At 50.9% G+C, this 22,883-nt stretch overlaps 1 protein-coding gene across 1 annotated transcript in view; it reads left to right on the plus strand.

The window, feature by feature from the left end:
- Positions 1-22,883, plus strand: part of LOC125447774 (inositol-tetrakisphosphate 1-kinase-like) — a 61,210-nt gene that overhangs the window by 26,363 nt on the left and 11,964 nt on the right. Inside the window, exons 4-9 of the mRNA XM_048522473.2 lie at positions 822-939; positions 2,389-2,487; positions 8,215-8,255; positions 10,480-10,645; positions 14,541-14,608; positions 18,381-18,543. Coding sequence (XP_048378430.1) covers positions 822-939; positions 2,389-2,487; positions 8,215-8,255; positions 10,480-10,645; positions 14,541-14,608; positions 18,381-18,543 — 655 coding nt within the window. The remainder of the gene's footprint in view (positions 1-821; positions 940-2,388; positions 2,488-8,214; positions 8,256-10,479; positions 10,646-14,540; positions 14,609-18,380; positions 18,544-22,883) is intronic.

Consider the following 22,883-nt stretch of genomic DNA (forward strand, 5'->3'; position numbering starts at 1 on the left):
GAGAGTGTGAATAGACAAGGTTTTTTCCCCAGGGTGGGGGAGTCCAAAACTAGAGGGGATAGGTTTAAGACGAGAGGGGAAAGATTTAAAAGGGAACTAGGGGAAACTATTTCACACAGAGGGTGGTGCGTGTATGGAATGAGCTGCCAGAGGAAGTGGTGGAGGCTGGTACAATTACAGCATTTAAAAGGCATCTGGATGGGGACATGAATAGGAAGTGTTTAGAGGGATATGGGCCAAATGCTGGCAAATGGGACCAGACTAATTTAGGATATCTGGCCAGGATGGATGGATTGGGCCAAGAGGTCTGTTTCTGTGCTGTATGACTCTATGACTCCAAGTGGAGTTTGGTTAGCTCAGCTGGTTGGATGTCTGGTTTGCAACGCCAACAGTGGCAATTCCCTCACCAGGTGAGGTTACCGTGAATGATTCTGCCCCCTTCCCTTGCCTGAGATGTGGTGACTCTCCGGTTAAATCACACCTCCCCCCCCAACACCATCATCCCTCTACTTCATTAGAGAGCAGGCCTATGGCCTGGGAGGGTTATGGTAACTTTAGTTTTGCCTGTCTGGTTTAGATGGGGGTCAGTTTCTTCCTGAAACTACCTCCACAAGCCCTTAGAATAAAACGATCTGGTCGTTAATAAATGACTGTTGGGAATGGGATCTTGCTGTGAGCAAATGGCTGCCATGTTTCCTGTATTATAACAGACACTTCGCTCTATTTGTCTGTGAAGCACTTCAGGGTTTATGAAAGGTTCTGACAGTCGCTCTAGAAATGCAACAACTGTCCTTTTTTTTAATTGAGCCCCTTCATTACAGGATTATGTAGAAGCCCATCCCCAAACGATCTTGTTAGATCCCTTGCCGGCGATGCGAAGGTTGTCAGATCGTTTTCAATCCTACAAACTTATTCGGGAGCTGCAGTCCCTGGACCAAGGTTGGTTTCTACCCCACCCCGCACACGCACACGCACACGCACACGCACACGCACACGCACACAGTTATCGGACACCATCGGTTCATGGCTTCCAGGGTGTGAGTTGAGATGCAGCTTTGTCACAGTTTCTTAGAATTAAAGATCTCACCTTCTTACGCTGGCCAGAGGGTGGGGTGTGTGTGTGTGTGTGTGTCTGAGATTTGTTGTTCCTTTTGGAGAGCGATCACTTCCTGGTGCCAAAATTTCATGCCAACCTAGCGGTCATTTTGTTGAGGAGGGGTTGTGGGGGGCTGGGGTTTGCTGGTACAAAATGGCCACCATCCCACAGCTTTGAAAAGTTGTCAACTGCGAGGACGGTGGTCCAGAAGAACATTGGCACGTTGATGGAGGGCCGACAGGTGGCAGATGAGGAAGAAGTGTGAGGTGATGCACTTTGGGCGAAAGAACGAGACAATACAATCTGAAACAAAGGGCATGACCCTGCAGGGTGTTTAGGAGCAGAGAGACCTGGGTATGAAAGCACAGAAGTCACTAAAAAGCACAGGACAGAGATAGAACAAACATTCAGTGATGAGTAAAAAGACAGTGAATTAAATGACGATACTCGAAGTTATTTTTTCCCGTTATTTTGTTTTTGAAGAGAGGTTTTAACGCAGAAGCGGTCTGCCAGAATGAAAACCAAAAGAACTGCAGATGCTGTAAATCAGAAACAATAAAAGAGAGAGGAAGAGGTCAGTGAGACGACTTCCACTGATGAGAAACCTCCGTTAGGAAGATGGACAGGAGAGGGCTAAGCGGAGGCTTGATAGAAGTTTTCGAAACCATGAAGGGGCTGCATAGAGTAATAGGGGAGAAAGTTGTAAAACAAGGGAAGGGCACAGATGGTTGTTGGGGAGATATCTGGAAAAGCAGCAAGTATGAGGTGAGAGGGGAGAAAAACATGTCTTTGGAGGCATTAGGGCCTGGGAATGCTACAGGGGGAGGTTCAATTGAAACATTAAATGGGGCATTGGACAGTTTGTTGAGTAGCAACAGTGTGCCGGGTCCTGGGGTAATTGGCTGTAAGCATGGTGCTCCTGAAGGGAGCTGGTGCAGACAAGATGGGCCAAATGGCCTCCTCTTTGCTCCACATCAATTCTGTGACATTTAAATTCTTGGGTTATGTTCTTATTTCTTCCGTGTATCATTAGCTGCAGCAATAATGAGGCATTTGCACCCCTCTCCTCCGGTATACATTGTCCCAGGACAGTAATTCTACCTTACAGGGGTTTGGCTACCTGCTCGCTATCTTGGTTTTAGTATCTCTGATACACCTCTCCCTGTGAAACGTGCGGCCCTCTGCATTCACAGCGATTCAAGCTGGGTTAATTGCCAGCCCATTCCTGTTCAGATCCTCATTTCAGAGTCTCGTTTCCCTTTTTTCTAAAAAATGGACTTTCTACACTGTAGGTCATCAGTTCTGCAATCCTCCGTATCTGGAGCTGGCTACTGGAAACCAAAGCGAGATCCTGCGTCTGATTAAAGAACAAAACTTGACCTTTCCACTCAGTGAGTAATTTGGCCGTCTGTGTGAAAGTACAAACCTGTCACTCCCAACATCTCACTGTTTCCGACTTGTACTTTTCCTCTCTTTCCCTCCCCCCGCACCTTTCTCTCTCACTCTCTCGCTATCTCTCACACTTGCCCTGTGCATTCTCCCTTCCACAATCACCCTTCTGTGTGCTCTCTCCCACAATTCTATGACTTCTGTCTCTTTTTCACTCACGCGATTCCTCACTCCTCTGTATCCCACTCCCTCCTTCTCCCACTCCCTTCCTTGCCTCCCCTGTCCTTGACCTGTTTTGCTCACACATCCTCACTCTCGCTCTCTCTCTATTTCTTTTTCTTTCTCTCTCTTTCTTTCTTTCTCTCTCTCTTTCTCTACCTCTTTGTCTCTGTCTCTATCTCGCTCTCTCTATCTCACTCTCTCTCCTTCTCTGTCTCTATCTCTCTCTCTGTCTTTACCTCTTTCTCTCTCTGTCTCTATCTCTCTCTTTCTGTCTGTCTCTATCTCTCTGTCTCTATCTCTTCCTCTCTGTGTGTCTCTCTCTCTCTTTCTCTCTCTCTCTCTCTATTTCTCTCTCTGTCTCTATCTCTCTCTCTATCTTTCTCTCTCTCTATCTCTTCCTCTCTGTCTCTATCTCTTTCTCGCTCTCTCTCTGACTCTCTCTCTATCTCTCTCTCTGTCTCTCTCTCTATCTCTCTCTCGCTTTCTCGCTCCCTCTTTCTTTCTCTCTCTCTCTCTCTCTCTCTGTCTCTATCTCTTTCTCTCTCTGTCTCTATCTCTCTCTCTTTCTCGCTCCCTCTTTCTCTCTCTCTCTCTCTCTCTCTATCTCTTTCTCTTTCTCTTTCTCTCTCTCTCTCTCTATCTCTTCCTCTCTGTCTCTATCTCTTCCTCTCTGTCTCTATCTCTTCCTCTCTGTCTCTTCCTCTCTGTCTCTTCCTCTCTGTCTCTTCCTCTCTGTCTCTTCCTCTCTGTCTCTTCCTCTCTGTCTCTTCCTCTCTGTCTCTTCCTCTCTGTCTCTGTCTCTGTCTCTGTCTCTGTCTCTCTTTCTTGCTCCTCTCTTTCTCTCTCTCTATGTCTATCTCTATCTCTATATCTTTCTCTCTCTCTCTGTCTCTATCTCTCTCTGCCTCTATCTCTTTCTCTATCTCTCTCTCTCTCTCTCTCTTTCTCGCTCCCTCTTTCTTTCTCTGTCTCTCTGTCTCTCTGTCTCTCTGTCTCTCTGTCTCTCTGTCTCTCTGTCTCTCTGTCTCTCTGTCTCTCTGTCTCTATCTCTTTCTCTCTCTCTATCTCTTCCTCTCTGTCTTTATCTCTTTCTCTCTCTGTCTCTATCTCTCTCTGCCTCTATCTCTTTCTCTATCTCTCTCTCTCTCTCTCTCTCTCTTTCTCGCTCCCTCTTTCTTTCTCTCTCTCTGTCTCTCTGTCTCTCTGTCTCTCTGTCTCTCTGTCTCTCTGTCTCTCTGTCTCTCTGTCTCTCTGTCTCTCTGTCTCTCTGTCTCTCTGTCTCTATCTCTTTCTCTCTCTCTATCTCTTCCTCTCTGTCTTTATCTCTTTCTCTCTCTGTCTCTATCTCTCTCTGCCTCTATCTCTTTCTCTATCTCTCTCTCTCTCTTTCTCGCTCCCTCTTTCTTTCTCTCTCTCTCTCTCTCTCTCTCTCTCTCTCTCTCTGTCTCTCTCTGTCTCTCTCTGTCTCTCTCTGTCTCTCTCTGTCTCTCTCTGTCTCTCTCTGTCTCTCTCTGTCTCTCTGTCTCTATCTCTTTCTCTCTCTCTATCTCTTCCTCTCTGTCTCTATCTCTTTCTCTCTCTGTCTCTATATCTTTCCTTCTCTCTGTCTCTATCTCTTTCTCTCTCTCTATCTCTCTCTCTCTGTCTCTACCTCTTTCTCTCTGTCTCCATATGTGTTGCACTCTGAGATTTACCACGGCGGTGCCAGCGGGAGACTCCACGGCGGTGCCAGCGGGAGACTGCTGTTTCGAAGTGGGATGTTTGTACCGGTGTCGGGCACACCCCAAGCCCCGATCCGAGCAACGTGAATAACACGTTGCAACTTGCGTTCTCTGGGCTAGATTGCTGAAAGAAAAGGGAGAAAGAAATGACCGGGGAAAACGCTGGAAAAGTGCACCTGAAGGAGGCTTCATAAACTCTTGAGTAAACCACACTCCCAGCCTGTTCTCATTACAAGCCAGCAATTAGACTCAGGGCCAACGATGAGCATTCGGGGTGGGGGTAGTGTCAGGACTTTTTATCCCGATTGCTGCCCTTAAAGTGTGGTTGGGGAGGTGGTGGCACTCATGTATGAAGTGGGGTCAAAGGACAGAGGTCAAAGGCCACCCATGGACTGAATACCAACATCCTCCTCTTGGCTGGACTGTGGAGCAGCACTGACCAATCATTAAAGGCCACTGGAGTGGATTTTGTTTTTCCTATTTGTAAACTGAGGCCAAGTTTTTGTTTGGTCTCTTGTGAGACATGGGTGTCGCTGGCTGGGCCCAGCAATTTATTGCCCCGTCCCTTGTTGCCCCCTTGAGAAGGTGGGGGCGAGCTGCCTTGAACATCCGCAGTCCATGGGCTGTTGGTTGACCCACAATGCCCTTAGGGAGGCAATTCTGGGTTTTTGACCCAGCAACTGTGAAGGAACAGTGATATATTTCCAAGTCAGGATGGTGCGTAGCTTGGGGGGGATCTTGCAGGGGGTGATGTTCCCATGTATCTGCTGCCCCTTGTCCTTCTGGATGGAAGTGGTCATGGGTTTGGAAGGTGCTGCCTGAGGATCTTTGGTGAGTTTCTGCAGTGCATCTTGTAGCTGGTACACACTGCTGCGACTGAGCGTCGTTGGGTGGGGGGACTGGGATGTTTGTGGATGCGGTGGAAGGCCTATGTTTTTTTTTCTCTCTCTTCTTTGTCTATTTCTCATCTCTTTCTCTCTTTCTCTCTTTCTCTCTTTCTCTCTTTCTCTCTTTCTTTCTTTCTTTCTTTCTTTCTTTCTCTCTTTCTTTCTTTCTCTCTTTGTCTCTCTTTCTCTTTCACTCTCTTCCTCTTTCACTCTCTCCATCTCTCTCTTTCACTCTTTCCATCTCTCTCTTTCCCCTTCCTTCTCTGTCTGAGATGAACATTCCTCCTTGTCCTGAGGGAGTGCTGCGCTGTCAGAGATGCCATCTCCCTACCCGAGAGTTTTATCTGCCCTCTCGGGTAGACACAAAGCATTCTGAAATAACTTCACAGAGGCTGGTGTCCCGTAACCAAGTCACCTTAATTTACACCTGGAGAGTCCTTGACAGTGAGCCAGCTTGCCCCCAGCCCCCTCCTCTGAGAGCCAGCTCTCAGGGTGAACAAAACCTCTGACCCTCCTGTTTATATCTGTCAGCCAGGGCTCCTTCATCAGACCAGATTAACAGCCCCATTCAAGGAACTCATATTCTATGAGGCCGACCTCAATCACCACAAATCTCAGCCACTGACCTCCCGTTTGAATGAATCAATGCGTGTTTTACAGTGAAGTACAATAAAATATGGTGAATATCTTTTGTTTGTCGCCATAATCTGGCGCCATTTTGACAGTTTTAAGAATTAGAGAAGAATGAAAAGATGTAACTTAAATAGAAGCCCATCTACGTATGGGTTCTGAGGCGGTTCAGAGCCACCACTGCCTCACCGCACCCAACTAATGCCCAAGTCGCCGAACCTCGGACACCATCTTCCACGGCCGGCCAATTCACCTTGGTCACACCCCGCGCTGGGCACACCAACATCTGAGGCTATCGCTACAGTTGATGTTGCCCCGTGCTTACCTGTTACCACTTTGGCATCGCCAGAGCTGGACCCAGCCAAGGATGGAGTCACCAATCATTGAGCGCCATCTCATGCCACTGGGCCTACCTCGTTGATGTCGCCTCAGGACCCATCTCCCCTTGCTCTGAGCTCTCTCCCCCCTTGCCCCTCCCTCCAACCCCGCACCAGGCTCACTCTCCACCACCCCCCAACCGCACGCCGCGCCCTCACTCCCCTCCCCCTACCTGGTGCTGCGCCCTCTCTCCCCTCCCCCCACCCAGTGCTGTGCCCTCACTCCCCTCCCCCTACCTGGTGCCGCACCCTCTCTCCCCTTCCCCCACCCAGTGCCACGCCCTCACTCCCCTCCCCCTAGTCGGTGCCGTGCCCTCTCTCCCCTCCCCCAACCCGCTGCCGTGCCCTCTCTCCCCTCCCCCAACCGGCTGCCGTGCCCTCTCTCCCCTCACCCAACCCGCTGCCGTGCCCTCTCTCCCCTGCTCCCACCCAGTGCCACGCCATCTGTCCCCACCCCCTACCCTGTGCCACACCCTCTGTCCCCACCCCCCCCCACCCGGTGCCACACCCTCACTCACCTCCCCCCACCCTGCTCCGCGTTCTCTCTCCCTTGCCCCCAACCCCGCACCGGGCTCACGCACCCCCCCCCCGCCCACCACCTCCCCTTACCCTGGGGGGCTGAGTCAAATTTCCGTTTTGTCTCAAGAGAGTGGTGAAAGTGCTGGAATTAACCCGCCCTGAGAGCATCGGAGGCTGGAGTTTTGAGTACCCTTGAGGCAGAGTTTGATGGCTCCTTCACCAACAAGGACATCGACGAGGGCATAGGCAGGAAAGAAGAGTTGAGGCCTAGAAGGTGGGACTGTAACACTTGGGGTCCTGCCCTCGCTGATCACCAGCTCCCTATCAAGTGTGGAGCTGTTCTGGTTTGACTCGCGTCTCGAATGTGGACATTTCCCATGGTCCTGGCACCAGTATTGACCAATGCTTCCTCAAGAATTTGCCACTTTGCAGTTTATGGGAGCTTGCTGTGCACATTGACGCCACTGAGCGCACTTCCGCAAAAAGACTTCATTGGCTACAGACTGCTTTGAGCTGTATTGGGCATTGAGCAGGAAGGGGCTGGAACATTTGTCCATTTACTTCCTCCCTCCTCAGTATCCAACAACCCCAAACATATCTTCCAGGTGAAGCTGCACTTCACACTATCTGCTCACGATGCGGCCTCCTCTACCCTGGGGAAATGAAACGGAGGCTGGGTGACAGCTTCGCAGAACATCTGCGTTCTTCCCGTTAAAAATGACCTCAAGCTTCTGGTTGAACACACCACCGTGTTCCCCGGCCGGCGTCTCTGTCTCAGGCTCGCTGCGGTTCTCCAACGAAGCTCAGCACAAGCTGGAAGACCAACACCTCGTCTTCTGCCTGGGGACCCTGCAGCCCCCTGGACTCAATATCAAGTTCAATAACTTTAGGGTTTGACCTCTCCCATATCCTTACCCCAACCCCTACACACCAGACCTTGTTACCACATATTCTGCAATTACACTTGATCCATTGTTAGCCACTAACAGTTCCCATTAATAGCTATTTATCCTCCTAGCGTAATCATAATTCTTTCCTTTGTCTATCCGTCTGTTCTCTCTTTGGGCTCTGTCCCTGCCTATTGATTACTCCTTGCCCCCTACCCCCCCACCCTATCTTCTGCATATAAACCGACATTTTCGCAGCTACCATCAGTTCCGAGGAAGAGTCACCGGATCCGAAACGTTAACTCTGATTTCTCTCCACAGATGCTGCCAGATCTGCTGAGTTTTTCCAGCAATTTCTGCCTTTGCTGCTGTAAAGCACTATCTCCGTCATCTCGGTGTGAGGTCACAACATTCTGAGTCCTCATGACAGGAAGATCAGTTTCATTCCAATTGGATTTAATTTTCGTTTTGAATATCTTTTTACAGTTTGCAAAACCAGAGTTGCACAGGGATCCAGCTCTCATGATGTGAGTAACACTAAATATTGTATTTATTTAATGTTCCAAGCTCTTGTGGAATTAGTCAAGGGGCAGGCAGTGGTCACTGGGTTAGAAACCCAGGCCAATGCTGTGGGGCCATGGGTTCAAATCCCACCACAGGAGTTCAATTAATAAATCAGGAACTCAAAGCTCATCTCAGTGATGGGGCCATGAAACTGCCTTTGATTTTTGGATGAGCCCTTCTGCTTTATTGATGCCCTTTAGGGAGACAATTTGGCCATCCTTACCTGGTCTGTCCTACACGCGACTCCAGGCCGACAGCAATGTAATTGACACTTATCTGCCCTGGTTAGATGTTCAATTCAAAGGGCAATTAGGGATAGGTAACAAATGCCAATGATGCCCGCCTCATTGAGTGCTTTTGGCACCTTATCAATGATAGTTACGCTTGTGATTTAAGCATTAAATCCAATAATATCTACCTCCACACATGACTGAGGACCCCCAGGGGAAAATCAAGCCATTACTCAGCACTGGTGAGGGCCATTCACTCCATCAACTCTGTACTAGCCCTTTGAAAGAGCTCTCTTTCTTGTCCCACACCAGCTGCTGCTTTTTTCATTTCTTTTCCTCCTCATTTATTTGAAATATTTCTCCAATTCCCTTTTGAAAGGTCCTTTGGGATCTGATTTCAGGCAACGCATTCCAGTTCACACCAGCCTCTCCTCCCCGGTGCCACACCGTCCCCCACTCTCCCCAAACCCCCAGCCATTTTTGTCAATTAGCCTCAATGGCTGATAATTTCTCTGTGTTTCTATTGAATCTACACTCAACCTTCTCTCATTTGGAGAATGGTCGCACTTTCCTGACCCACACCTCTCTGCTGTGCAGCAGGGAATGACATTCTATAACCTCTCCCAGGGCCCTGCCTTCCTTTCTAAAATGGAATACCAAGGATTTCATAGAATCCCTACATAAGGTCTTAGAGTTATTCAGCGTGGAAACAGATCCTTCGGTCCAACCAGTTCATGCTGAACACAGTCCCAAACTAAACTAGTCCCACCTGCCCGCATTTGGCCCACATCCCTCCAAACCTTTCCTAATCATGTACTTGTCCAAATGCCTTTTAAATGTTGTAACTGTACCCACATTCTCCACTTCCTCTGGAGGTTCATTCCACACATGAACCAACTTCTGTGTACAAGTAATTTTGCCCCTCATTTCATTTTTAAATCTCCCTTCTCTGACCTTTAAAATGTGCCCCCTAGTCTTTAAATTCCCCCATCCTAGGGGATTAACACTATCGATAACCCTCGTTTTTTTTTTAATCTTCTTGAGGTCACCTTTCAACCTCCTACACTCCAGTGAAAAAAATCCCAGCCTATCCAGAGATAGTGGGAACTGCCGACGCTGGAGAATCTGAGATAACAAGGTGCAGAGTTGGATGAACACAGCAGGCCAAGCAGCATCAGAGGAGCAGGAAGACTGACGTTTCGGGTCTGGGCCCTTCTTCAGAAATGTTCTCTGATGCAGGGTCCAGACCCAAAACGTCAGCTTTTCTGCTCCTCTGATGCTGCCTGGTCTGCTTTGTTCATACAGCTTGTCGTCCCATCCTATCTTTACCCTCTGTACCCGGCAACATCCTGGTAAATCTTTTCTAAGCCTTGTCTAGCTTGATAATATCCTTCCTGTAACTGGAGACTGGAATTGGACACAATATTCCATATGAGGCTTCACCAATGCCCTGTACAATCTCAACATGACTTCCCAATCTCCACATCTTTGGACTGTGGGAGGAAACCAGAGCACCCGGAGGAAACCTGCACAGACTTGGGGAGAATGTGCAAACTCCACACAGGCAGCCGCCCGGGGTGAAATTGAACCCGGGTCCCTGGCGCTGAGAGGCAGCAGTGCTAACCACTAGGCCACCATTCCTGAGGGGAGTGCTGCGAAATGGACATTAAATCTGGACCACATTTCCCGTCCACTGGATCTAAAGGATCCCCTGCCCACAATGTACGAGAGGTTTCCCTCACACCGTGAGCCTGAGTGAGCAAGTTGAGAGAGACACCTGGTTGCTCTGATTGTGCTGTTTGTGGGATCTTACTGTGCACAAGCGTTGCTAGTGAGAGTGACCAAGCAGAAAAGGGCTACGTTGAATGTGGCATGTTGGGAGGTCAGGTGTGGCCCTTCAGAAATGTGAGTTGGCCCTTTTTTTAATTTTACTTTTGCCCGTTCCTTCTCTTCACAGATGGCTCTCATCTTCAATGAGGATGGCCTGAGGGATGTGACCCCACCCTGTGTATTGCAAAGCTTCATCAACCACAATGCCGTCCTCTACAAAATCTTCGTTGTTGGCCAATCATATTTTGTCGCGAAGAGACCCTCACTGAAGAACTTTGCAGTTGGCCAGTCGGGTGAGTGCTTTCCTCGCGTTCGGTGACATCTGCACAGAATTGTTCTGATGCCGACGGAGGCCATTTGGCCCACTGGAGCTGTACCAGGTGTATTATCTAAGTCCTGCGTTCTCCCCATATCCCTGCAAGTCACGATAGCCCCACTGGATCCATGGGCCTTTCTCTCATTGGAGAGAGACAACTGGTTTGAACTGAGGGTCACCATGTCTCAGACGAGGGGAATGGTTGAGGAAGAGAGTCATTCGTGGCAAACCTCAGCTGGTTGTGGGAATTGAGCCCTGTGCTGTTAGCATCACTTCATAACAGACCAGCCATCCAGCCAACTGAGGTAGCCATCCCTTGTCCAAATAACCACCCAATCTCCTCTTGGATGTGAATAGCTCCACAGAGACCGGTATCCCTTTATTTACACATGGAGAGCCTTGATCCAGCTCCCTCAGATCCAGCTCTGAGTGAACACAACCCCTGACGCTCTGTCAGCCAGGGCTCCCTGATTGGACCGGATTAACAGCCCAGTTTGGGGGAATTCACATTCTATGAGGTCCATGCGGCTGACCTGATTACCTTCGCTACTCAGTGGCCTCTATTTAATCTGCCTCCCCTGAATTTCCCGGCAGTGAACCCAGGCCCTGATTACTTTCTGGGTGAGAGAATGTGTTTTTTTTCCCATGCCACCCCTGCTTCACTGGCACCTCGCCTTTAAAAACCTAGTTGACGTTATCCCATGAGATTTCAACGCTCTCTTTCATGGGATGTGTGTTCAGCCTCGCACTTATCGCCCGTCCCTAATTGCCCCTTGAGAAGGTGGTGGGTGAGCTGCCTTGTTGAGCCGCTGCAGACGGACACACTCGGGGCTGTTGTTTGTCACTATTCCGCTGGTAAGGAACACCAGTCTGAAGGGTGAGATGGGAGCTGGGGCTCAGGGTTAATCCAGTTGCGGATTGTGAAGGGCTGAAGGTTCTGCGTAGACTCAAGGTGGTTCACTAGAGATGCTAGGCAGGCAATTGAAGAAAGTCTTTTGTCTTCAATAATAGGTAGTTTATTGCATGATAATAACCAGTAGTTACACTGATGCGATAGACGTTAATTTTCTGAAGTGGGAATTATGGTTGGAATGTCAGTGCTGAGCTCTATATTTCTGGCCTGGAATTCCAGGCCCAGCTCCTTTGGAAATATGGAGCAGAGCTGAAATCAACTCAGCTCCCCCATAGGATGGGAGAGTTTTTGGCAGGCTGGTGGGGGGGTGGATTAGTCAAATCAATGTGGTATACTGCATCTGCTGTGCTGTTGTGGCCTCCTCTACATTGGGGAAACCAAGCAGAGGCTTGGGGACCGCTTTGCAGAACACCTCCGCTCGGTTCGCAATAAACAACTGCACCTCCCAGTCGCAAACCATTTCCACTCCCCCTCCCATTCTTTAGATGACATGTCCATCATGGGCCTCCTGCAGTGCCACAATGATGCCACCCGAAGGTTGCAGGAACAGCAACTCATATTCTGCCTGGGAACCCTGCAGCCCAATGGTATCAATGTGGATTTCACCAGCTTCAAAATCTCCCCTTCCCCCCACCGCATCCCAAAACCAGCCCAGTTCGTCCCCTCCCCCCACTGCATCACACAACCAGCCCAGCTCGTCCCCGCCTACCTAACCTGTTCTTCCTCTCACCCATCCCTTCCTCCCACCTCCAGCCACACCTCCATCTCCTATCTACTAACCTCATCCCGCCTCCTTGACCTGTCCGTCTTCCCTGGACTGACCTATCCCCTCCCTACCTCCCCACCTATACTCTCCTCTCCACCTATCTTCTTTTCTCTCTATCTTCGGACCGCCTCCCCCTCTCTCCCTATTTATTCCAGAACCCTCACCCCATCCCCCTCTCTGATGAAGGGTCTAGGCCCGAAACATCAGCTTTTGTGCTCCTAAGTTGCTGCTTGGCCTGCTGTGCTCATCCAGCTCTACACTTTGTTATCTTGGTGAAACTGTTTTTGCCATGTTGTGAGACCTAAATAGTCTGGCAGCACAGCCAGGCACTGCGACAGCTGCTGTGAGAGGGTCGGTATGGAAGAGAAATCCGGGATTAGAGTCAACTGGGCAGAGCGCCAGGTGGGCTGGATCCCAAGTCTTTCAGGGTGCCAAGTGGGCAGGGTGCCAGGTGGAGTCAGGCGAGTTTAAAATGCCAGGTGGTTTCAGGGTGCCCGGTGGGTAAGGGAACCAGTGGAGCATGTGTATATGTTGGGGACTGGGGGGGGGTGGGGGTTGGGTTAGGTCAGTGGTAGGACAATAATTATTCGGGACTGTAAGGTACTGGAGGTGTTGATCAGTTTGATGTTTGGAAGGTCACTTTAATAATTACCCAGGAGTTAGACTCAACATTTACTTTATTTTTCTTAATAGTTTCCGGGTAAATATGAGTTTAATGAATGTGGGAACTTCTGAAGTGAAGGTGCTTCCAGATGAAAAGGGAGTTCTTCAAAGTCCCGGACATGGGTGCCTGCTGCATCCAGGATTCCCCAGAGTCCGGATGCGCTCCCCCAGTTTGCGCTGCTCCAAAGACACTTTGGCCGCTGGAATTCTGCTGCCTGCTTACAGAGACAGCATGGAGATGACAGCTTCCTCTTCAAGATCCTGAGCCATGCTCTCTGACGTCATCGTAATGCATGGTACTTAGGGCACTCCTCACTCTCTACCCCATTCAGACACTTACCCCCTTATACAATAGTGGACTCCATCCATTTGGTTACAGGACCCACCCAACAGAGTAGCCACTAACTTCAGGGAAGACAATAGCCTAGTGGTATTATTGCTGGGCTGATAATCTGGAGACTAAGATAACATTCTAGGTCGAATCCCACTATGGCAGATGGTTGTATTTGAATTCAATAAATATCTGGAATTAATAATCTAGTGATGACCATGAATCCATTGTCAACTGTCAGGAAAAACCCATCTGCTTCGCTAATGGCTTTTAGGGAAGGAAATTGCATCCTTACATGGTCTGGCCTACATGTGACTCCAGACCCACAGTAATGTGGTTGACTCTAAACTGCCCTCTGGGGCCAATTAGGGATGGGCAGTAAATGCTGCCTGGTCAGTGATGACATCATCCCATAAAGGAAACATCTTGGCTATCATTGCACATTGGTGTTACTCTCACAATTGGCACTCAGCCTTGCGGATGCTCAGTGTTGAGGGAGGAAATTTTCCTGGGCTTGTGCAAGTTATCTGTACTCTGTTAGTGAAAAGAAAGCTGCTAACACAAACTTGTCTACAATCTACCCTCAGGAGTGGGCTCCCTGCTTTCCCTCTGCCTCACAACATCTTTCCCTCCTTTGAAGACCCAAAACCAACACCGAACGCCTGAATACCATGAGCAGTGACCTTATAGAAGTTGAGGGGCATGGATAGGGTGAATAGACAAGGTCTTTACCCCAGGATAACAGAGTCCAAAACTAGAGGGGCATAGGTTTAAGGTGAGAGGGGAAAGATTTAAAAGGGACCTGAGGGATAAATTTTTCACACAGAGGGTGGGGTGTGTATGGAATGAGCTGCCAGAGGAAGTGGAGGAGGCTGGTACAATTACAACATTTCAAAGGCACCTGGATGGGTACATGGATAGGAAGGGTTTAGAGGAATATGGGCCAAATGCTGGCAAGTGGGACTGGATTAATTTAGGATAACTGTGCAGCATGGATGAGTTGGACCGAAGGGTCTGTTTCCATGCTGTACAGCTCTATGACCTGTCCCAACATCCAGTTCAGTGGCTCAGCTGCTTCTGTGAAGCACCTTGAGACATTACAGGGCTAAATAAATACAAACTGTTGTTAGAAACTACATTTGTGAAGGAGGAGAGAGTGTGTGCTGGAGTTTGATTGAGTTCTGTCCTTGTGTTTTCAGATCAGAAGACTATATTCTTCAACAGTCATGAAGTCTCGAAACCAGAATCCTGCTCACATCTAACAGAGGTAAGCCATCTTGCAGATTTTGTTTCTGAATGCCTCCAGGACTTCTCCATACCCCCAGTCCCTCTCTCTCTAATCACTTCCTCTAGCCTGCAGTTTCACCGTATCTCTCCAAGTCTGGCTGTTTTAATATCCCCTGACGCCCAAGCTCTGAGATGCCCTCCCCCAATTCACCATGACCAAACCTTGTCCTATTTCCCAACCTGAGAGGCTCCTATTCTGGCCAACCTGGAAGATTCAGCTGAGTTCCTCGAATCCTTACGGTGTGAAAGCAGACCATTTGGCCTAACAAGTCCACACCGCTCATCCAAACAGCAAACTTACCCACCCGCCTCATCCATCCATCAATCATTCCCACCCCTGTAATGCCATGGCTAACCCACCCAACCTGTATGTCCCTGCACAATATGGGATAATTTAGCACAGCCAATCCACCATAACCTGGGCATCTTTGGACTGTGGGAGGAAACTCATACAGACGCAGGAAGAATGTTCAAACTGCACGCAGTTACCTGGGGCTGGAATCGAACCCAGGTCCCTGGTGCTGTGAGGCAGCAGTGCGAACAACCGAGCCACCGTGCTGTCCTGGTGTCAGGGTCCGGTCAAATTTCATTGCTTTCTTTAAAATTCATTGATGAGATGAGTTTATTGCTTGTTAGGACCAGCATTTATTGCCCATCCCTAATTGCCCAGAATCAACCACATTGCTGTGGGTCTGGAGTCACATGTAGGCCAGACCAGGTAAGGATGGCAGTTTCCTTCCCGAAAGGAACATTAGTGAACCAGATGGGTTTTTCCCACCAACCACCATCAATGGATTCATGATCATCATTAGACTCTTAACTCCAGATATTTAAAAGTTAATTGAGTTCAAATTCCACCATTTGCCATGGCAGGATTTAAACCGGGGTCCCCAGAACTCTACCTGGGTCTCTGGACTAACAGCCCAGTGATCATACCTCTAGGCCACGGCCTCCCCTTTTGTTCTCTATGCTTGCAGGCGCTATATAAATTCAGGCAGCGGCTGTTGCTGACAAGTTGAGGATGTTCCTCACTTCTGTCGCTCGGTGGGATTGTTCAATCAGGAAGCTTGGACAGAAACCTGGCTTCCTGCACCCAGTTTCCCTCAGCATTCCCATTTAAGCATTGGCCCTCAGTGGCTTTGTCAGGGGGTGGCTGACACCGGAGACCTTCATTGGTGGGGATGCTGGTAGCGTACTGGACTCTGGGCTAGAACCCCAGCGGAGTTTTACCCTGGGGACAGGAGTTCGAACCCCACAGCATGCTTGTGGAATTTATACTCAACGAGTAAATTGGAAATTGGGAACCAGCCTCAGCAATGAACACCTTTCAATTGCCAGAAAAACCACATCCCTTTTAGGGAAACAAACCTACCAGTCCGGCCTCCATGTGACTCCAGACCCATGCCTGTTCTCAACTGTATCCATCCCTAACGGCATCAGTTTGGGAGGGATGGTGGTGCAGAAGATATCATTGCAGGGTTAGTAATCCCGAGACCCCTGGATAATGTTCTGGGAAGTGGTTCAAATTCCACCAATGGAGCTTAAAATCAATCAATAAAACTGATTAACTTAAGGGAGGAGACGGCCTCGTGGTGTTATCATGGACTGTTAATCCAGGAAATGATCTCAGGTCCTGGCTCTGAACACGCCCATCGTGGAATTTGAACTCACTAAAAATTTGGAATTAAGTGTCTAATGAGTCAAGTGTTGGGAAAAACCGAGATAACGAGGTGTAGAGCTGGATGAGCACAGCAGGCCGAGCAGCATCTTAGGAGCAGGAAGGCTGACGTTTCAGGCCTAGGCCCTAAGATGCTGCTCGGCCTGCTGTGCTCATCCAGCTCTACACCTTGTTATCTCGGATTCTCCAGCATCTGCAGTTCCTACTACCTCTGTTGGGAAAACCCATCTGGTTCACTGATGTCCTTTTGAGGAAGGACATCTGCCAGTTTTACACAGACTGGCCTATATGTTACTCCAGACCCACAGCAGTGTGGTTGTCCCTGCCTGTCTTCAGTTTAATGGGCGGTTGGGGACTGACAATAAACTTTGGCCTTATCAGGGTCACCAACATCTCCTGAAAGAAATTTACTGCTTTCTAAGATAATTGACAAAGGAATGAGAAGAGACTTGAGACCTGGGCACCACACTACTGGAAGGACGTGGATGCTTCGGAGAGGGTACAGAAAAAGTTCACTAGGATTCTGCCTGGTCTGGTGGGTGGGGGGGGGGCGTTATAGCTATGAAGAAAGGTTGGATAGACTGCGTTTGTTTTCACTGAAATGCAGGAGGTTGAGGGGAGACCTGATGGAAGTTTGTAAGATTATGAACAGTATGGATAGAGAGGAAAGTATGAGGTGCTTTCCCAGGGTAGAGGAGTCAGTTACTAGGGGGCACAGGTTCAAGGTGCAAGGTTGGGGGGGGGGGGGGGGGAGTTTAAAAGAGATATGTGGGGCACATTTTTCACACAAAGGGTGGTGAGTGCCTGGAATGCGCTGCCAGATTAGGAAGCAGATACAACAGCAGCATTCAGGAAACAGCAGGATGAATAATGAATAGGAAGGGGAAGTGAAGGCAGCTTTAGTATGGAAGGGCAAAATGTGCCAGCACTGGGTTGGAGAGCCGAAGGCCTGTTCCTATGCTGTTTTGTTCCTTGTTTGAGATTTGTTTGAACTACTTAGCATTTAGATGTTGGGTTAGCTGTGGTGGCACTAAAGGTTAGAGTCCAGTTCTGAGTAGCACACACTTAGGAATGCTATGAAGGAATTAGAGAGAGTGATGTAAAGATTCACAAGAGGGTTAGAGCTATTGCGAGGGTCTGAATAGCCTGGGGCTATTTTCCTTGGAGCACTGGAGGCTGAGGGATGACCTTATGGAAGCTTCTAAAATCATGAGGAGCATGGATAGGATGAATACCCAAGGTCTTTTCCCCAGGGTGGGGGAGTCCAAAACTAGAGGAGCATAGGTTTAAGGTGAGAGGTTAAAGATTTAGAAGGGACCTAAGGGGCAACTTTTTCACACAGAGGGTGGTGCGTGTATGGAACGAGCTGCCAGAGGAAGTGGACGAGGCTGGTACAGTTACAGCATTTAAAAGGCATCTGGATGGGGACATGAATAGGAAGGGTTTAGAGGGATATGGGCCAAATGCTGGCAAATGGGGCCGGATTAGTTTAGATTATCTGGTTAGCAAGGATGAGTTGGATTGAAGGGTCTGTTACTGTGCTGCGTGACTCTATGAGCTGGTTCTCAAGGTTAGGGATTTCAGTAGTGTGAATAGATTGGAGAAATTGGGACTGGTCGGGAGGGTCTGGAGTCACATGTAGGCCAGATTGGGTAAGGATGGCAGATTTCCCTCCCTAAAGGACATTAGTGAACCAGATGGGGTTTCCAAGCTATCAACATGGTCACTTTCAATTTCAGATTTTCACTGAGTTTGAATTTTACCATCTGCTGTGGCGGGATTCGAACCCACGTTTCCAAAATGTTATCCTGATTCGCTGGATGACTAATCCAGTGATATTTACCACTGCTGGCCCTTCAAAGATGGGTTAAAGAGCAGGGATGAAGACACAAACGAGAATGAGTGTAACCCAGAGAGGGAGATGGGAGTGAGAGAGTGTAGGTGTGGAACCGGAATACGGAGGGTGAGTGGGAAGTGAGGGATTGGAGGCGAGAGTTGGATGAGAGGGAAGTGCGTGGGGAAATGTGTTGGAGCAGCTGGTCAGTCTCTGCTTTGTTCTGTTCTGTTGGCACAGAGGGAGGAAGGGGATTGCCTTCCCAGTGGACCCTCTGACAAAATCATCCAGTTCATCAGCCGAGGCATACAGGCAGCCCTGGGAATGTCGCTGTTTGGGGTGGATGTGATCGTCGATAATAAAACTGGCAAACTCGCACTGATTGACATCAACGCATTCCCAGGTTAGTGGGAATCACCATCCCGCTGTACCCAGGCTCTTTCCCATTTATAGCCTAGTATTGAATTCTGTTTGATAACACTCCCACGAAACTGTTTGGGACCTCTCTGTACATTAAAGGTGCTTTATATTCATCCATGGGGATATGAAAAGGTTTTTCCTGACAATCGACAATAGTTCTTAGTTTCAGATATCTTCCTTCATTAAATTCAAATTCCACCATCTTCCCATAATGGGATGTGAACAAACATCCCCAGGACGTGACCTGGGGCTCTGGGTTAATATTTCCAGTGATAATACCTGTAGGCCATCAAATTCATTTATAAATATATGTTGTTTTATTTTCTCCTCACTCATCAGAGCTGAATGATTTGAATATATACTTTGCATTTGTAGAGCACCTTTCACAACTTCAGGGTTTTACAACCGATGAAATTTTCTTTTTAAGTTTAGTCCCTGCTGTAGTGTAGGAAGCACACCAGCTGACAGTGCACAGCAAACTCCCATAGAAAGCAGTGCAATAACCGGTTGCAATGAAAGTTAAATGCTGGCCTGAGATAGAACTCTCCCACTCCTCCTTGAAATAGTGGTCATAGGATCATTTACAGAGAGACCAAACATGGCCTGGGTTTAATGTCACAGCTAAGATACAGCACCTACGACACTGCGGTGCTCCCTGGGCGCTGACCCTCGGACAGTGCGGCGCTCCCTCAGCACTGACCCTCGGACAGTGCGGCGCTCCCTCAGCGCTGACCCTCGGACAGTGCGGCGCTCCCTCAGCGCTGACCCTCGGACAGTGCGGCGCTCCCTCAGCACTGACCCTTCGACAGTGCGGCGCTCCCTCAGCACTGACCCTCCGACAGTGCGGCACTCCCTCAGCACTGACCCTCCGACAGTGCGGCGCTCCCTCAGCGCTGACCCTCCGACAGTGCGGCGCTCCCTCAGCGCTGACCCTCCGACAGTGCGGCGCTCCTTCAGCGCTGACCCTCCGACAGTGCGGCGCTCCCGCAGCGCTGACCCTCCGACAGTGCGGCGCTCCCGCAGCGCTGACCCTCCGACAGTGCGGCGCTCCCGCAGCGCTGACCCTCCGACAGTGCGGCGCTCCCGCAGCGCTGACCCTCCGACAGTGTGGCGCTCCCGCAGCGCTGACCCTCCGACAGTGCGGCGCTCCCGCAGCGCTGACCCTCCGACAGTGCGGCGCTCCCGCAGCGCTGACCCTCCGACAGTGCGGCGCTCCCGCAGCGCTGACCCTCCGACAGTGCGGCGCTCCCGCAGCGCTGACCCTCCGACAGTGCGGCGCTCCCGCAGCGCTGACCCTCCGACAGTGCGGCGCTCCCGCAGCGCTGACCCTCCGACAGTGCGGCGCTCCCGCAGCGCTGACCCTCCGACAGTGCGGCGCTCCCGCAGCGCTGACCCTCCGACAGTGCGGCGCTCCCGCAGCGCTGACCCTCCGACAGTGCGGCGCTCCCGCAGCGCTGACCCTCCGACAGTGCGGCGCTCCCGCAGCGCTGACCCTCCGACAGTGCGGCGCTCCCGCAGCGCTGACCCTCCGACAGTGCGGCGCTCCCGCAGCGCTGACCCTCCGACAGTGCGGCGCTCCCGCAGCGCTGACCCTCCGACAGTGCGGCGCTCCCGCAGCGCTGACCCTCCGACAGTGCGGCGCTCCCGCAGCGCTGACCCTCCGACAGTGCGGCGCTCCCGCAGCGCTGACCCTCCGACAGTGCGGCGCTCCCGCAGCGCTGACCCTCCGACAGTGCGGCGCTCCCGCAGCGCTGACCCTCCGACAGTGCGGCGCTCCCGCAGCGCTGACCCTCCGACAGTGCGGCGCTCCCTCAGCGCTGACCCACCGACAGTGCGGCGCTCCTTCAGCACTGACCTTCCGACATAGAGGCACTGCCTCAGCACTGACCCTCGAACAGTGCGGCGCTCCCTCGACGCTGACCCTCCAACAGTGCGGCGCTCCCTCAGCACTGACCCCCCCCCCCGACAGTGCGGCACTCCCTCAGCACTGACCCCCCCCCCGACAGTGCGGCGCTCCCTCAGCACTGACCCCCCGACAGTGCGGCGCTCCCTCAGCACTGACCCCCCGACAGTGCGGCGCTCCCTCAGCACTGACCCCCCGACAGTGCGGCGCTCCCTCAGCACTGACCCCCCGACAGTGCGGCGCTCCCTCAGCACTGACCCCCCGACAGTGCGGCGCTCCCTCCGCACTGACCCCCCCCGACAGTGCCCGCTCCCTCAGCACTGACCCCCCCCCCCCCCGACAGTGCGGCGCTCCCTCAGCACTGACCCCCCCCCCGACAGTGCGGCGCTCCCTCAGCACTGACCCCCCCCCCGACAGTGCGGCGCTCCCTCAGCACTGACCCCCCCCCCCCGACAGTGCGGCGCTCCCTCAGCACTGACCCCCCCCCCCCGACAGTGCGGCGCTCCCTCAGCACTGACCCCCCCCCCCCGACAGTGCGGCGCTCCCTCAGCACTGACCCCCCCCCCCCGACAGTGCGGCGCTCCCTCAGCACTGACCCCCCCCCCGACAGTGCGGCGCTCCCTCAGCACTGACCCTCTGACAGTGCGGTGCTCCCTCAGCGCTGACCCTCTGACAGTGCGGTGCTCCCTCAGCACTGACCCCCCCCCCCCCCACCACCGACAGTGCGGCGCTCCCTCAGCGCTGACCCTCCCTTAGCCCTCAGCTCTCTCATTACTCCACTGGGACCCGTGATGAAATTGTGCTGAAAACTGGCATTTGGGCCTAAACTGTTTACTTTCACCCTCAGGCCCCCTGCTTCCACCCTGTAAATTAAATGTTAAATTGAGGCCTATCCTTGTTCTCAGCTGAATCTGTGGAAGGCTTAGGGCCCTGTCCCAAACAAGAGCAGAGAAAGACACTTGTTTCTTCCGCAGCCGACATTTACCCTTCAAAATTGGAGTTGGCCAGCCTCTGCTTGCTTCTGGAATCTTGCTGTGTGGGTTTCATCGCCACATATGGATCTGTGTTCCGAGTATTGCACATCATTAATTGTTTGTGGAACACATTGGGACATCTTGTGACAGGAATTAACTTATCTTGTTCCCAGTTAAGGTGTGCTGCTATTTGTATGAGGTAACTCGTGACTGTAACATTAATGCCAATACTCCAATGATGCTGTCAGTCCCAGTTTCTCAGATTGCAAACACTCAGGAACCGAAACTACATCCTACACTCATTAGCTAAAGTCAAAGGTCTTCCATACCTATTGGTGCCAGAGTCCAACTGGATGAGCTGTCGCTTCCTGTAACTGGACTTCTTTACTTCAAAAGAAAAGTAATTAATCACTCATTCCTAGGATGTGGGTGTTGCTGGCTGGACCAGCATTTCTTGCCCCCATCCCTAATTGCCTCAGGAGGAGGAGTGGTGAACTGCCTACCTGAGCCACCCCATGGTGTAGACGCACCCCCAGTGTTGTTGGGGAGGGTGGGTGTTCCAGGACTGTGGCCCCATGACCCTAAACGAAACTGCCCAACGATAGATACCCCACAGAGTGGGGAGCAGGCTATTCGAATCCACCCCAACTGTCCAAAGAGCATCCCATCCACACTGCCCCATCCCTGTAATCCTGCATTTCCCACGGCCAGTCCACCCTAACCTGCACCTCTTGGCACCGTGGGAGGAAACTGGAGCGAAACCCGCGCAGACACAGGGAGAGAACATGCGAACTCCACACAGACAGTCGCCCGAGGCTGGAATTGAACCCGGGTCACTGGCGCTGTGAGGCTGCAGTGTTAGCCACTGAGCCTCCGTGCCGCCTCTTTGGGGGTTTTGTTGGCAATGGTGGTGATGCTTGGCACAAGTCTCCTGTACAATCAATCCTTTCTATCCCACAAGTTATCTCAGTTGATTTGCGAAATTAGTTAATATGCCAGACTCTGACCACTAGCTAAGACAAAAAGTAACATAACACGGGCTTCACTGAGAAACAACATAAAACGTATTTGTCGTTGCGAGGTCAGGTTGAGGCTGTACAGGAAATTGATGAGGCCTCTTGTGGAATAGTGTGTCTAATTCTGGTCACCAGTCATAGGAAGGACATTTTTAAGGGTTCAGAAGAGATTTACCAGGATGTTGCCAAGTGTGGAAGGTTTGAGTTTTCAAGAAAGGCTGGACAGACAGGGAGTTTTTTCATTGGAGTGTGGGAGGTTGAGAGGCGACCTTACAGTAGTTTACAGAAAATGAGGGTTATGGACAGAGTTAGTGGAAGTTGCCTTTTCCTTAGGAGGGGAGATTTGAAGACCAGGGGACACACATTTAAGGTGAGAGGAGAGAGATTCTAAAAAAAGACATGACGGGCAACTGTTTTTACACAGAGGGTG

This window comes from Stegostoma tigrinum, chromosome 39, assembly GCF_030684315.1.
Source record: "Stegostoma tigrinum isolate sSteTig4 chromosome 39, sSteTig4.hap1, whole genome shotgun sequence".
NCBI classification, from domain to species: Eukaryota; Metazoa; Chordata; class Chondrichthyes; order Orectolobiformes; family Stegostomatidae; genus Stegostoma; species Stegostoma tigrinum.